Source organism: Equus quagga, chromosome 10 (genome assembly GCF_021613505.1).
Source record: "Equus quagga isolate Etosha38 chromosome 10, UCLA_HA_Equagga_1.0, whole genome shotgun sequence".
Lineage (NCBI taxonomy): Eukaryota > Metazoa > Chordata > Mammalia > Perissodactyla > Equidae > Equus > Equus quagga.
Genome location: NC_060276.1, coordinates 14625105 through 14642027, shown reverse-complemented (window position 1 = coordinate 14642027; position 16923 = coordinate 14625105). Strand labels below are relative to the sequence as shown.

Below are 16923 nucleotides of genomic sequence, written 5' to 3'. Positions count from 1 at the left end.
TTCCAGACTTCCAAAAGGTAAGCAAGTGTTCACCATAAACCACATTGTTTGTGCAGTCCAGGTATAGCAAACCAGTTTGATCAGTCAGCGAATGATTACATGCCAGATTCCCAGATGTAAGCCAAGGGCCAACCTTGCAAGCAGGCCTTTCTAAAGATAGCAACCTCAGGCCTGCTTATGGTAACTGTTTTCTGCACTATCTCCTTGGCCCTTGACACAGTGCCTTTACAGTAAAATTATTATCAATAGGAGCTCATGGGGCAGGGTGAGACTAACCTGATTATTGATCTCGTCATGCCTCCATGGGTCCTGAATTTAGCCGGTTAAAACAAATCCCATTAACCATAAAGGTCTAGCTCAAGTTTCTATACTAACCTTTTTTACCTGGCCTGGGACATCAATTCAGGCCCAGCACAACTCCAGCCAGTAGACTGAAGCTGACCAGAAAACCTTCCAGAGCTGAGGCAGTGTCATGATAGAAAGGATGCACACATTAGAAGTACAATCCTCAAGGGCACTGTGGTCCCCCTGGAAACCAAGAGTTTATAATGGTTAGGGTACCCCAAGCAGAACATACATTAGTCAGACAGTATATATTATATTAAATTTCTTATAGAATTTCCCCTTTTGTTTCTTTTAATCCATAATCTTAGAGAGCCTATTTTATGTTGTTTGTAATTACAATAATTGCTAACCTATTTATAATTAAAATTTCATCTAAAATGTTGTTTTGTCTATTTCTTTTTGCAGGATTATCATTGGTGGTGGAGAGCCTTTTTTACAAGCAGTTTTACAGCTGTCTATTTTTTTATGTATGCCATTTATTACTTCTTTACCAAACTTCAAATCACGGGCATGGCAAGCACCGTTTTGTACTTTGGGTACACGATGATCATGGTGTTGATTTTCTTTCTCTTCACAGGTAACCACAGAATTATTTCGTGTATTTCAGACTCTCTAAGGAGATTAGGAGATAGGCAGAATGTAATAAGTATCAATTAACAATTAATGGGAGGGATAGGGAACAAAGTCATCGTGTTCATTTTTCTCCTTTGGGGATAGAAGATTGCAAAGCCTGGGGAGCTGGAGGGACCTTGTGTACTTTGCTCCAAGAGTGTCGCTTGTGAATGTTTTTCAACAGTAGGGATATGTTCCAAAGCACAGAAAGGGTTATGTGTAATCACCTTTGAATAGTCCCCAAGCATAGAAATTAACTGACTTGAATAACTTTGAAATTAGTCAAATTAGATTAAGTAAATGTGTGGTCATATAAGCAATTAGATGTGAGGGACAAGATGTGTACTTCTCAAGATGATTCATTTAGGGTTGCTAAATGAGTTTGGATGTGATGGAAACTTTATTTAGATTAATGCTTGAAGCGGGTTGAAAAAGTGGAGAGGTTTCTAAAATGATCCAATTGCAGAAATAATGAATTTGGAGAGCTTTAGCCCTTTTCAACACAAATGAGGCAGCATTCCATCTCTACCTGCCTCATTTTAAGTTCTGGTTTTAGCTCAAGTCGTAGCACTTACGTAGGTCAATCTGGAAAATTTCTAGTGTTTTCTCTCTTTTTAACTCTCGGGTTCAACAAATATGTAAAAATGAACAATGGAAATTTGTCACAAATCAAAGCCTTAAAACAAATGTAAACAGCTCAGAACCCGGGCATCTTGGTGGTGGCTCCTTTCTGATAGAGTATTGCCTGTGTACTGCTGGTCTCAACTCCTCAGTAAAGAGAAGACCATGCAGGCCTGCTCTTACCACTCAGCCACCGGAAGTTCTGTTTAAAACTGAAGACCCGAGAACATCTCATCATTCTAGTCTAAACAGGCTCCTCATATTTGTTTTTTAGATTTTTTAACTTTTTATTAAAATATGCATACAGAAAAGTACACACATCATAAGTGTACAGCTCGATGAGTTGTCACAAGGTGAACACACTTTTGTAACTAGCACCCATGTCAATAAACAGTACATGATCAACACCCCTGAAGCCACAGTTCGGCCTCTCTCCACTCACCCTCCCCAAAGGCAACCGCTATCCTGACTTTTCACAGCATAGATTAATTTGGCCTGTTTTTCAATTGTATGTAAATGGAATCATCCAGAATGTACTCTTTCATGTCTGGTTTCTTTTGTGGCTGGTTTCCTTCCTTCGATATTGTTTGTAAGATTTATCCCTGTTACGATGTGTCGATGTGGTCTGTGCCCCTCATCTCTTTTGTTTTGGATTTCTCCCTCAGTGAGGCATTTATATTTGTGTAATGTGCAGTTGGATGTACTGAGCACAGTGATTTCAGGCTTATGTTTTTCTTCATTATGTAACACTTTGACTCAGGTTGCCTTTGTCTGGGAGTCTTATATTACGACAGCTTCTTTCAAAGGTTAAATGTAATCTTGAATGGTCACGTTGCTGACAAAAATCTTTCCCCCTTGGTTGGCTCCACCACTTGCATTCTAGTTTCTGTCACTACACTCTACTGAATGCTGACTCTCAGAGGTTGACAGTGATCTCTTGCCAAATCTAATGGCCTTTCCCAAGTCTTCACCCTTCTTGGTTTCTTTACTTAATACTCCTCAATACCTATTCTGTGAAATTCTCTCAACATGATTTGCGTTACCCTCCTGTGCCACTCTGTGCCTGCTTTTGTGTTCCTTCTTCCTGTCACCCAACTTTAGCCTTTATCCAAGCTTCAGTCTTCAGCATTTCAGTCCTCATTTTTGTACTCTCCCTTTTAGAGCTCCTTTAGTCCCATGGCTTCGCTTAGCTCCTCAATGCTGACAGCTCCCAAATGTGTATCTCTAGCCGTAACCTCTACCCAGTTACATTCTCAACATTTGCATCTCCTATTGGTACTGCCAACTCAACATGCATCAAACAGCAAATTTAGCACTTCCTTTCCCCTAAACTGACTTACCTTAATTTCTTTCTTTCTTTGACCATCATCTCTAATCTCTAATCTTCTTGCCTTATTTTGCAGGAATTCTTAATATAGCCTTTCCGTGCTTTATAGCTAGTTAATTATAACTTCCCAATTGGTCTTTCTTTGGAAGCTTCTTATTTCTGTCCATATCTTTCTTTCAATCTTAGCGAAAGCCTTTATTCTCTAATGCCTGGATTTCACCAACTGCCTCCTATTCGGTTTGCTGAACTCTAGTCTCTCCTTTTCTAACCTACTCTGTACACTATCTGCTGCCAGGAGAACTTCTTTCATTTTTCTTCCATTATAATAATGCATTTCAGTCCAAGATTAATTTTAATACATCAGCACATTTTTATAGAGTGCTTGCACTGGGCCAGACACTATGCTAGGTTCTTGGGACACAGTGGTGAAGAAGACAGATAAGATCCTCTGTTTTGGGGGACCTTCCATTCTAATGGAAGGGAGACAAAGAAGACATTATGGGTTTGATGAGCTTTGCAAAAGAAATGATATTGAAGAAGAGGTGGGTGGTTGAGTGTTCCAAGCAGAGGTGACAGTGTGTTCAGAAGCCCTGAAGGGGGAAAGAGTGTGACATTTTCCAAAAAGACAGAGAAATCCAGAATGGCAAGAGAGGGAGGGTGGCACTAGGTGGCAATGATATTAGAGAGGTAAGGAACGGTCAGATCTTACAAGGGTCTAATAAACTATATTAAAGAATTTAGATTTTATTGTAGGAGTGATGGGAAGTTGAGAGAGTTTAAACAGGGGACTAATGTGATAATACTATTCTTCTTATTAGAAAACTTTAATAGTGTCATACTTCCTTCTCTGTCAAGGTCTAAACTTAACGTGGTGTTTAGGCTCCTGTCCTCCCTACTCAATGTATTTTCTAAGCCTCTCAAAGCTGAACCACTCACTAAGTCCAGGTGTGTCTCCTTCTGACTTTTTGAGCATGTTTCCCCAACTAGATTGGAGTCTCCTTGACAACAGGGGCTCTATCTTATGCCTATTTTGTATCCTTTGTGGTGCTAAGCACATGGTTCTTCCTTAATTGCATAGAGTATGAAAGAGAGGACATCCCATTATGGCATAATGATTCCATATCTATTTTAAAATTAAATCATGGGTATGAGAAACCTCCAAAGTAAATTCTGGTTATCATTCATACCAGGAAAAAAATTAGTAAAATCATGAAGTGTGTTTTTTTTTTGGGGGGGGGGGAAGATTAGCCCTGAGCTAACTACTGCCAGTCCTCCTCTTTTTGCTGAGGAAGCCTGGCCCTGAGCTAACATCGTGCCCATCTTCCTCTACTTTATATGTGGGACACCTACCACAGCATGGCGTGCCAAGCGGTGCCATGTCCACACCTGGGATCCGAACCAGCGAACCCCGGGCCGCCGAGAAGTGGAACGTGCGAACTTAACCGCTGCGCCACCGGGCCAGCCCCATGAAGTGTGTTTTTGACATCTATTTTCCAAAACTGTTCTTTAAGAACCCTGTCTGCTTATAGACTCTTAAATGGCACCTCTTTACATTTCATTATTATATCTTGAGGTTCACAGCAGGAAGCAAGGCTTATTGCTTGTGTGCATGTTGTTTTGCTTCTGAGGAAGACATCCTTAATTAATTAGTCTTGAGAATATAGATGTACACAAAAGTATAGTTATTAATTGCTGATTACTCTTTTTTGCTGTAGACAAATGTTTCTGAGTAATTTTTAAAAAATGACAACTTTAAAATTAGCAACATCCACTCATGTAAAAAAGGCTGAGGAGTTTCACGCTTATTTAGAATAATTGTGCATTCATCTGAAACTCTTCCTTCATGCCTCATCCCTCTTTGGAACTTGAATTCATCCATGGCAGGACAACGGAAATAGAGGACTTTACAGCTGTCACCTTTCAATATTGAGTGTTATGACTGTAGGAAGACACTTTATTTATATACTGTGTATATTTCCATGTTGCTACATATCCTTCATATTTATCATTTTTATGACTGCTTAATCCATTGAGCAGATTACTTAACTGTTTCTTCACTATTGAACTTTTTTCCCTATTTTAGATTATTTCCTTAAGAAGTCTGTAAAATGGGATGACAGGGTTAAAAAGCATGAATATTCTTGTGGCTCTTTCTGCTTTTCTGCCATCAGCAGAGTGTACCAGTTTCCCTACAGCCTGGCTGGCATAGAGTATGTTTTTTTTTTTTTAAAAAAAACAATCACCCCCCCAAAAAAGTGGTTTTCTTTTTTGTTAACACAGTCTGTCTAAAATGACACCCCAATGTTTTCTTCCTCTCATTTTTTGAGTCAAAGGAAGTGATGTGCATTGTGGCTGGCGTTCCTCTACCCAATTTTCAGTTGAGAACACATTTGCAGATGTATAAACGACATGTCAAAATAGGACTCAAGGGACGGAGAGAGGGAGGATAAGCCACAATATAGCAATAGTGTCATCAGATGGTACCAGGAGAAAAACCTTGCGTTATATACACAAAGACAAAGAAATTTCAGTTAAGATTGAGTGGCTTGCCCAAAATCCTAACTAGTTTTTTTTTTAAAAGATTTTATTTTTTCCTTTTTCTCCCCAAAGCCCCCCAGTACATAGTTGTATATTCTTCGTTGTGGGTCCTTCTAGTTGTGGCATGTGGGACGCCGCCCCAGCGTGGTCTGACGAGCAGTGCCATGTCCGCGCCCAGGATTCGAACCAACGAAACGCTGGGCCGCCTGCAGCAGAGCGTGCGAACTTAGCCACTGGGCCATGGGGCCAGCCCTCTAACTAGTTTTAATATAACTAGTTTAACAGCTGGTTAAACCAGCTAAAAAAGAAACTAAGTCTGCACATGACCAAGTAGGCTATGATCTCTCCTAATCTGATTGCTTTACTCAGGTATCTAATGGAAGCTCGTGGATGGCACACTTATGGATACTTGATCTTGATTGGAGGATAGTTAGTGATTTTCTATTTGCATCAAATTTTGTTTTATATATCGACAAATGAATTAAAGTCTTTGTTTTTTTTGTGTGTGTGAGGAAGATTGGCCCTGAGCTAAGGTCTTTGCCAATCTTCCTCTATTTTTTTTTTTTTTTTTTTTTTTTTTTTTTTTTTTAATTTATTGTTTTTTTTTTTGGAAAAAAAAAAAAAAAGACTAGCATTTACAACTTGGAATGGACGTAAATTGTAATCTCTTGAACAGCAATGTTGATGGTTGTGCTGAAGTCCACAGCCACAGCCTACTCTGCTGGCTCCAAGTCATGGTTCAGAAGGTTTTAAAAACAGAGAGTCCAAAGATGCTCCCCTGGAAAAGTTTCTTTTTAAAAATTTGTGTGAACAGTGACAGCCTGACACCCGCTTTGCTCTAGTACAACGCAGACAATGCTAAACCAGCACACACAGGCCTGCCACCAGGGTGTCATTGTCACCATGGGTCGGGGCACATGGAAGTACAAGAGGACCATCCTGCTAGTGGGGCTATATCTAGACAGTTTATCCTTCACTCGCTTTTCTGCACAGCATCCTGAGGTAAACCAATTTTAAATGTGTTTGTTTTCAGTAAACCAGCTATGACGATTTATACTAACAAACTGAACTAGAACCCATTTGAATAAGTTTTGAATTTGTTTTTTCGTTTTTTCATTTTTAATACAAATGCCTGACTGTGCTCAATTGTCAAGCTGCATGCATGAAAAACTGGCCAGCCCAAACAGTGTATTACTCATTAGCAAATGGAACTGCAAGGAGTCCACCAAGTGCTTCCTTATCGTTAAGGTAGTACAAGTATTTATATCATAAAACGGATGTGTAGCTTGATCTTTAGGGGACAGGACCACCAACCAATACATGCAGATTTTTTGTGTGTGTGGACAGAAGGTACTTCTGACATTCAGTTTTGCTATATAGAAACAGAATGAGTAAATGAACTTTTTTTTTTTTTTGCAAGAGGTAAGTAAAAGATTCAATTTGATTCTTCTAGAGGGGGGAAAAGGAGTTGAAAGTAGGTCTTCATTTTGCAGTCATCATCTGTACGAATTCTTCATAGTTGACTTGTCCGTCTCCGTCAATATCTGCTTCTCTGATCATTTCATCTACTTCTTCATCTGTTAGTTTTTCTCCTAAGTTTGTCATGACGTGACGTAGTTCTGCCGCACTGATGTAACCGTTGCCATCCTTGTCAAAGACTCGGAATGCCTCACGGATTTCTTCTTCGCTGTCTGTATCTTTCATTTTTCTAGCCATCATAGTCAAAAATTCTGGGAAGTCAATGGTGCCATTACCGTCAGCGTCCACTTCGTTGATCATGTCCTGCAGCTCGGCTTCTGTTGGGTTCTGACCCAGTGACCTCATGACAGTTCCAAGTTCCTTTGTTGTGATGGTGCCATCGCCATCTTTGTCAAATAGGGAGAAAGCTTCCTTGAATTCAGCGATCTGTTCTTCGGTCAGCTGATCAGCCATGGTGCGAGAGAAGGGAGGAAGAGCACAGAGATCGAGGGTGGCTGCACCAGCGCAGGGGCTGTGACGGCGGGGGTGCCTCCGCTGCTCCTGCTGCTGCTAAGGCGCTGTGTGCGCTGAGCGCTGTGCCGCTGCCGCTGCCGCCGCCGCCTGCGCCGCCGCCCCACTGCGAGTAACGGCGCCGCGTCCGCGAGGCTTCCAACACCACTGCCCAATCTTCCTCTATTTTATGTGGGATGCCACCCAGCGTGGCTTGACAAGCAGTGCTAGGTCCTTGCCTGGGATCCGAACCTGTGAACCCTGGGCTGCCAAAGTGGAGTGTGAGAACTTAACTAATATGCCACTGGGTCCGCCCCTGAGTTAAAGTCTTAAGAAAATTAATTGAAGTAATGTATTTCTATTTTGATATAATGGACATATAATCAAAATAACCGATTAAGATAACAGTTAGGATTCCTTCTCTTAAAGTCTAAAATGCTGTGTTGCATTGTAATAATGGAGTTTACAGCCTAATATAAACCTTGGCTGGCATTGCCATTGGGTAGAAAATTAAATATTTTATATGATGATATATATTTTAGGCAAGCAATGAAAGATGTTTGCATTTAGCCACAGTTTATCATTCTAGGGCAGCGGTTCTCAACAAGAAGCGAATTTGCCCCTTAGGGAACATTTAGCAATATCTGGAGACATTTTTGATTGTTACAACTGGGAGGATGCTAATGACAGGGACGCTGCTAAACGTCCTACAATGTACAGAACAGCCCTCCAAATAAAGAATTCTCTGGCTCAAGATGTCAGGAGGGCTGCTAAGAAACCCTGGTCTACAGTCAGTTATTTTTGAACCTCACTTTTTACTTGGAACTTAATGCTATTTTCAAAATACAGTTTTGATGATCTCAAGAGATCACGTTTAGAATCTGAGACTCTGAACCACCAATAACTGCAGTGATTGAAACCAGTGTGATACAAAGGGCTTTTAAGACCTAGAAGAAGTATCAGCCAAGTGCAGAGTGCTTTGCTGTGGCCGTTCTCCCTAAGTGTCGTGCTTTGAATATATTTTTATTCATTAAAAGAAGCTAATGAAGTTCAATATATTTTAGAGTGTCTGCTATGTAATATTTCCTCACTAAATTAAAGTGAAGAATCCATGTTCTCACACAATGCAAGACGAAATACAGTATACGGAAGGAAAAGTCCAATGGTCTTAACACGCAAATGTTAGCTATAGTGGACTTTTTGTGTTTTAGTATACCAAGTTGTCTCTGCCTTATTTAAAGTTTCAATCCCAGGGGCTGGGCCTGTGGCTGAGTGGTTAAGTTCGCACGTGCTGCTTCGGTGGCCCAGGGTTTCGCCAGTTCAAATCCTGGGCGCGGACATGGCACTGCTCATCAAGCCATGCTGAGGACCCACAACTGAATACACAACTCTGTACTGAGGGCTTTGGGAGAAAAAGGAAAAATAAAATCTTAAAAAAAATTCAATTCCAAATGCCAAAAGATCAAAAAGGGATAAAGATGTTTTAATGTTAATTGTTAACCAACCAAATAAATATTTATTAAGCTTCTTCTATGGGCTTGGCAATGTGCTAATAGGGAATATGGAAACATAAGATATAATAGCATTTGTTTTTTATTGAGTTGACTGTGTGCCAACTATTTGCATACCTTTATTTCACTTATTTTTCACCTAATTGTCTAATTATCATGAGGTGTAGGTCATATTACTCCCATTGCATGGATGAGGAAACTGAGGCCCAGAGAGATTAAGTGACTTGTTCAAGGTCACTCAGCTAGTAAGTGTTGAAGCTGTGATTCATTCAAACCCAGCTTGGACTGACTTCAAAGCTCATTCTTTTAAATACAACTCTCTACATCCTTCTCAAGAAAGAGGTACTTTGGGGCTGGCCCCGTGGCCGAGTGGTTAAGTTTGCGCGCTCCGCTGCAGGCGGCCCAGTGTTTCGTTGGGTCGAATCCTGGGCGCGGACATGGCACTGCTCATCACACCACGCTGAGGCAGCGTCCCACATGCCACAACTAGAAGGACCCACAACGAAGAATATACAACGCTGTACCGGGGGGCTTTGGGGAGAAAAAAATAAAAAATCTTTAAAAAAAAAAAAAAAAAAGAAAGAGGTACTTTCTCTGAGGTGGGGCCAAACCAACAACCAAAGGGTGCCAGCAGAATCTGCTCTGTGGTCCTCTATTTCATCAGGTGGACTGCTCTTAATTGGGAGAACTAAGACTCTGCACGTAAAGCAAGAAGATATCACCCTCAGTAATACATGATGAAAATAATATCTTAAGTCTTTTCCTTACCCTTTCAACTCTTCTTTAAAAAAAATAGACGCACATCTATCCAGTTCTTCCACATTCTTTTAGGAGAGAGGGAGTCAAGGCTAGGGTAACCTCTGGAATAATTCCATTACCTCTTCAATTCTAGCCCATTTTGATTTCAGCTTACATTTATGGACCACAGTGCTAGGTGCTGTGGGAATGAACAGGACACATTCCTTTCTATTCTCAAGGATATTGAAAACCTCTGGGTCATATTGTCTGTCCCAGTACAAGCACTTATAGACCTACTCTAACTCTCGGCCCTGTGGTAGCCAGTGTTCTTCTGGTTTTGAGTATCATACTAAAAAACTTCAGAGGAAGAGAAGTGTTCCTTTTCCCCAGAAGTAAGCGGAAGCTTACTTTCATTCTCTAGCATTCTTGTATTGTGTATTTCACACTCTCTGGTATCTCATCCCTGGGTTGATTTCTACTCTCCGCCCCGTCCAAGGTTTTCCTGTTCAACTGCTGCTTACTGTTTGAGGTCTTTCTGCACAAAGCAGTTCCTGGTCACTCAGCCTGTATCGATATCTCCGTCCCAGAATAATCAGGGGACAGAATTAGCTTTGAGTCCCAGCCGCACTGCTTATTGGCTGTGTGTTGTAAGGCAACTCACTTTACCTTTCCAAGCCTCTGTTTCCTTATAGAATGTGGAAAATCATAGTACCTCCCTCAGAGAATTCAGCTCCATGTGATTGCACATGTGAAGCACTCAACCCAGAGCCAGGCATATAAGTATTTAGTAAACAACAGCTATTATCATTGTCATCATCTTCATCATTATCCTCACTGTCATGAAATACGAATTTGGTAATCTCATTCTCTGGCTTGTATATCTTTCCTGGTTCCAGTTGCATACATAATCAAATTCAAACTTCTTGGCACTCATTATCTGGCTCTCACCTACTTTTGTAATCTTTTCTCCTATATGCTCTCTTTAATGTTCCCTTAATTCTCTGATTGCATACCTTTAATATCCAACCCCTCTGCAGTGGATCTCATTGTTCCTTAAAACTGCCAGGGTCTTAATTACTTCAAGCCTTTGTGGGTACTTTCCCCTCTGTCTGCAATAGCTGTCTCCCATCCTCAAATGCCTCAAATGCCTTTGAATCCAACTTTGTAGCACCTTCTCTATGACGCCCTCTCCAAATTCCTGCCATTCAAGAAGTATATATTGAATACCTGTGTGTGTCAGGCACCACCCTAGAGGCTGGGGCTTTAGCAGTGAATAAAACTTTATTTAAAGGGATAAAAATCCTTATGCTCACAGAGCTTATATTGCTAAGCAGTTAATTTAAACAGTTCAATTTAATAAACCTTTGTTGTCCACCTGCAATATGCCTAATACTATGCTAAGCACTGGGGGTAAAAAATTGAGTACGACTTAACCCCTAGCTTCAAGGCTACAGTCCGGAGAGAGAAGACCTCTAAATAGATCATTTCCATGCATGGAAAGGAGCCTAATAGAGTTAAGCTCAAGGTTCTGTGAAAGCACAGAGGAGAGGTAGGTAACCCAGTCATGGGAAGGGAGAAGCAGGTCAAAGTTTTTCTGGAGAAAGTGAGAGAACTGACTCTTGAGGGAAGTCGGAGTCTTAGAGTTGGAAGGCAGAATTGACAAGCTGAGCAAGGCGTGGTGTATGGTGATCGGTAGGTAATTTGGAGTTGCTGGAGTTTAAAATTTAAGGCACAGAGTGGCAGGAACAAGCCCTAAAGAAGTAGGCCAGGGCCTGATGCTGGAGGGCCTTGTGTGCCGACGCTAAAGAGTTGTAATTTTTATCATATATCATATTATTGTCATTTTCAAACCTGGATGTGCATCACATTCACTTGTGGAAATTACTTCAAACCAACAAAAACCAATAAATCTGATGCCCAGGGCCCATCCCAAGGCCCCTGAATCAGCATCCGTGATGATCTGTATTTTTAACAGCTTAAAAGGTTTCTGATACACTCTAGAGTTTGAGTACTTTTGCTATGGAGAGCTATGAAAGGTTTATAAGTAGGGGCATGACAATCAAATTTGTGTTTTGGAAATAGCGCAATCACTCTGCCAGAGTGGGGAATAGATTTGAGAGGGAGACTCGAGGTAGAGAGACAAGCCAGGAGACAGTTCTAGATGAGAGATGAAGAGAGTGTGGCTAAAGACCCAGTGGCTGCGGAGATGGACAGATGGACGGAGGGAATGGATTCAAAAGCTATTATGTAGCTGGAATTTACAGGTCTTGGTGACTGACAAGATGTGGATGCAAAAAAGGAAGGAGTTAAGGGTCATGTGTAGGTCTCTGACTGTGACCTCTGTAGAAATAATGACATGTAGTATAGCCACCAGTGGGATTGTTCCCTGCAAGAACCCTTTTTCTATCCTTTACATTACCTGGCAAGTGCCAGGCCCAGAGAAAGTGCTTAATGAACACTGAATCAAATGTGGCTGGAGAGAGTCATAGCCCCCAAGACCCTTTTCTCCAAACAAGCTTTCTCTTTATTCCTTTGTGCAATGGCTTTAATTCCAACTACAGTAAAATCTTTTTTCTGCGTGTCTTAGTCCCTGCTGCATATTCTGAAATTAATATGTGTTGGAATTTAGCTCCCACAGTGGCTGTGGAAAGTCTCTTTAAAGGTTTGTTTATATTGAGTAGAATGTGGTAGCTTTTCAAAATATTTTATTTGGCTAGTTGCTTCTTTTTTTTTTTTTTTTTAAGATTTTATTTTTTCCTTTTTCTCCCCAAAGCCCCCCGGTACATAGTTGCGTATTCTTCGTTGTGGGTTCTTCTAGTTGTGGCACGTGGGACGCCGCCTCAGCGTGGTCTGATGAGCAGTGCCATGTCCGCGCCCAGGATTCGAACTAACGAAACACTGGGCCGCCTGCAGCGGAGCGCGCGAACTTAACCACTCGGCCACGGGGCCAGCCCCAAGTTGCTTCTTTTTTTAAGTGTGCATATATAACGACTACTTTGGGAAGCCTTCGAAGAAACATGCATTGGATTCCAGGCTTAGGATCAGGCTGTGAATTCTTTTTGTTGTAGAATTACAATTAGGGAAGGGACAGGGGAAAAAATAGGCTTCTCTCTTGCCTTGGACTGCCTCATTCAAGTTCCCGTGGTTGGATTGTCTTTTTGTTGTGTATCACCTGACCTTATGATAAAAGGTTATGAAGCTTAGAAAGAAACTAGGACATTTCTGGTATTGGTTTAGTACTTTCTCTGACCTGAGGCAAAAGTAGGCAAAGACAGTGAAGTGATCATTCTCTCCCTTTTTGTCCCATCTCCCTTCAGTTGTAGTACAAGCAATCGAGCTGTAGAAAAAATATTTTATTTTCTCCAGATCCTTTAAGTTGCTTTTAACTTGTGTGGTTCAATGGCCTTTAGAGGAGAAATTTCGCCACTTTTCTTCATATTTACTTATGTTTGCTTACATATGACAGAGAGAGAGAGAGGGGCAGACTTGGCAAGAGGTTCTGAGTCCTGATTGCATGTTAGAATCACCTGGGGAGATTTTAAACCTCTTGATGCTCAGGCTGCATTCCAGATCAGTTAAATCAGGATCTCTGGGAGTGTTACCCAGGCAATAGTAGTAGTTAAATCTCCCCAGGTGATTCTAGCGTACAGGCAGTGTCGAGGATTACTACTCGAGTCAAATAAACCCCATGCGACCATATTTTTCAAGTCCCCAAGCAGAATATCAATGGAAGCTACAATTTCTTGAGTGCCTTCTCTGCCAGGCACTCTCCTACAGCTTATCCTCCTTCTCAGGTCAAGCGTGAGAGTTGGGTGGGAGTATATAATTCCTCTTCACTTGTGAGGAACAGAGGAGATAGCTTGCTCTACATCGTATGGCTAATTGTCTGCCTGACTCCAAAGTCCCAATTCCTTAGCTCAGCTGACTACCAAGACAATGTGAGAGTCGATGGATTTTTGTGTTTCGGGTAAGAGACAATTTGAGTAATGTAGGTAGAGCATCAAAAAGTTGAGAATTCATTGACATTTCAATAATTTATGGGGGTAATACACAGCAAATTGAAATCAGGAATGTTTTAGATTCAGAGATGTGTTAGCTCCGCACCTGTCATCTCCTGAACCTTTGAAGTTAGGGATTCATAAAAGGAAGCCTAAGGTAGGAATAGGTATTATCATCCCCATCTTTCAGCTGAGAAAACTGAGGCTTGGCACAATTGTAACTTGCCAAAGATCAGACAGCTAGTAACCAACAGAGTAGATCTGTGTCTCTCTAGAGCCCGTGGTCTTAATCACTGTACCATACTGACTCTTGACAAGGAGCTTTGAAGGGTGGGAGGGAAGTGGCATGATGGTATATTGGATGGGAAGATATTCTAAGTTTGAAAACTGGCAAAGAGGAAGGTACCAAACCCTGCCTAAAGCTTTCTGTGATCTTTTTATTGAGAAAGATGTTTTCCTAGATGATTGAATTGTCTTGGGGAGCCCCGTTAGACTATAAGATCTGGAAATCGTATTAGACTTTTTTTTCAGTTAAGTCATTGAACCTTAATATCACCTGAAAATTGTTTTTATAATGTGAACATCAATGAAATCATATGTTAAAGAAAAATTTGCCCATAATTGTATCATCCTAAATTATAAAGGTATCTTCTTTTGTCCATGCTCTGCTCTCTCTCGTCCATGGGTTCAAACTTATGCAATGTTCACATTGGTATGATGCCTGGGAATTGTTTAAGGTCTGGCGTTTTTCACCTAACATCATATAAAGATTGCCCCATGCTGCTATTTAGTCTTGATATTTGTCCTTTTTGCTGACTAATCTTATTTCATTGAGCACTTAGTCCACTGAGCACTTAGCACTTAGTTTAGCTAGTCACCTATTTAGAGGCATTTGGTTTGTAATTTTTCAATATTATAAATCATAGTATTATGAGCACCTTTGGGCATGTATTTTTTTTCTTCTATGGGTCATTTCTTTAGGATAAATTCCCAGAAATGGGATGTTTCTCAAGCTTCATAATACAAAACTTTGATTTAGAAAACTAATATATGCTCTGAGTATGCAAGTAAATAGATTATTCCTGCTTTTGCCACATAAAATGATAATGGTTATTTGCATTCCCTAAACTGAAGCAAGTTATATGAAGTTTATTGTTTTACAAACTAGCCTTGGACTCTTTTGTATCCTTCTTGAAATAGGTAACTTAAGCTGTGCGTTTTTATCTGTTTGCTTTGGTTAGAGACCAGCAGCACTCAATCAAATGGATTCCCACACTCTTTTGCAGGTGACTGCCTCCAGCCCTGCTGCTCATCCTCTTTGCTCAGCAAGAGAGCCTGGTGATTTTTATTTGTTAATGTGCAAGTCTTGAGATTTAGAGAATCAGTAGCTCACCTCAAAACTGACATGCTTTGCGTTTTTGAGAAAGCTTCTTTGATTTGCTACAGTGTCTGATTAACAAAGATCTTTTTCATTTTCTTTCAGGGACAATTGGATTCTTTTCCTGCTTCTGGTTTGTTACTAAAATCTACAGTGTCGTGAAAGTGGATTAAAGAGTGTCTCCAAAGGCTTCCAGGCACATCACCCTCGCTTTTGAATGTCTACATCTGTCTGAACATCTGTGGAGATATATGTATGCTTCCAATTACATGTTTTAAATATATATCAATTTAAAATCTCATTGGCCTCAGTTTGTATGACACAAAATGCTGATTGTATGGAAAAAAGCAGGTTGGGAAACAGGTTTATTATAAGTCTTATTTTCCTGAAAAGATACCATAAAAGGGTTTAATTTAAAGCAATTAGAGCAAGGGAGGCACATTTCTTTAAAAAAATTAAAGTTGAGTACCCTAGTTTTTCAGATGAAATGTTTTTCTTTTTCTTTTCCCTTTTTTGTTCTCATTTTGTTTAGAGCATCAGAACCATTGTCGAACTAATCTTAGGTAAATTGTGAATTTTTCTAACTTAAGTTGATTTGTACAAACTATATTACACCTTTGTATGTGGGTGATCATTTAAAAAGTGTACATTGGTTGAGCATATAGAGTTTATGAAATACCAGATACTACTGTCTTATTCCTCAATTAAATCTGCACATTTCTGGTGGTTGGTTGTCTTTTTCTGTTTGCTGTCCTTTGGAGGCTGAGAATGTTCAAGTTTGAGTTAGTTGTGTGTAGATAACAAATCTTTGGAGGCAATTTTCTCGGATTTCTTTGCTTCAACTAAACAATAGTCAGATGTTACAACTCCCAAGATGTCGGGAATTTGTATTGTAAATTTTCTTTGAGCTTGCGGTTTGGGGTGAGCAGTCATGAAAATCATACATTTTCTGTGATAAATTGGATTGATAAATATTAGTCTTATTGAAGAAAACTCTTGAAAACTATCTACACATCCCCTTCACGTCATGAACATTCTCCAAGCCGTCCTTACTTGTTTGTGTGTGCAGCGATCAAAGAGGTTGTGTTGCCCTTGAAGGGGAGATTGGAATGAGGACAGGGGTCAGAGGAGGAGATTGAAGGGGACAGGGTCAGAGAGTTGTATTCTGAAAGAGAGTGGGAGAGAGAGTAGGAGTTGACTAGTTACCTCATGGAAAAAGAAAATAATTGACTAGCCAGCAGTATGGCTTTGTCTATACTGGAAGGATCAGGGCTAAGACTGGTGGCAAATAGGCCTGGGGCCTGGACCGGACTGGTGGGAGAGGGAGTGGCTACAGAAGGCCAGAGATGTCTCTTGGCAATGGAATTTTCAGATGCTCTCAACCCTCTCCCATTCAGTCTCATAATCTAAGGCAGAGTAGTAAGCCCTGCCTGAGAGGAGTAACTACTATTATGAGATTCATTGGAACCAAATTCCATTCTCCTCTAAATACTCTGAATAAAGCAGGGGTATGGTGAGGGGACGTTTTTCCCACCAGGCTTGCTGCCTGATAGTTTTATTTGAGCTCACAAGCTTTCCTATTTGCACTGATGGTAGTAGTTTGCTAGAAAAGCAAATTTATTTCTGCAGCGGGAAAAAGTCATCACCTGGATGGCGTTCATAGATTAAGGTGAAGTCAGCCACATGCAGTTCTTGTGGCAGCCATCTTTGAACATCTTGAAATACAGTGTGTAAGTCAGTATTTAGCCTGATTTTGGAGTGAAAAATGGAGAAGAGCACTTTACTTTGACTGAAATGGAGATGAACAGCTCCCTGAGCTTCTGAGTGTGGGACTGTGGATGCCACTTGGAAGCATGAGGCTTGCAGTTCCTTGCGGCACTACTGATG

General features: G+C 40.7%; 2 protein-coding genes across 5 annotated transcripts in view; one reads left to right on the top strand and one right to left on the bottom strand.

Moving 5' to 3' along the window:
• The window catches only part of LOC124245918 (transmembrane 9 superfamily member 2-like), a 97666-nt gene extending 82329 nt beyond the window's left edge, over nucleotides 1-15337 (top strand). For all 4 annotated transcript variants that reach the window (XM_046673743.1, XM_046673741.1, XM_046673744.1 and 1 more), the window contains 2 exons: nucleotides 751-922; nucleotides 15142-15337. In XM_046673743.1, coding sequence (XP_046529699.1) covers nucleotides 751-922; nucleotides 15142-15209 — 240 coding nt within the window. In that variant the 3' untranslated portion in view covers nucleotides 15210-15337. The remainder of the gene's footprint in view (nucleotides 1-750; nucleotides 923-15141) is intronic.
• LOC124245919 (calmodulin-1) lies at nucleotides 6659-7583 on the bottom strand. The gene has a single exon (XM_046673745.1). The coding sequence runs from the start codon at nucleotides 7373-7375 to the stop codon at nucleotides 6926-6928; it is 450 nt and encodes a 149-aa protein (XP_046529701.1). The 5' UTR covers nucleotides 7376-7583; the 3' UTR covers nucleotides 6659-6925.
• Nucleotides 15338-16923: the final 1586 nt, after the last annotated feature.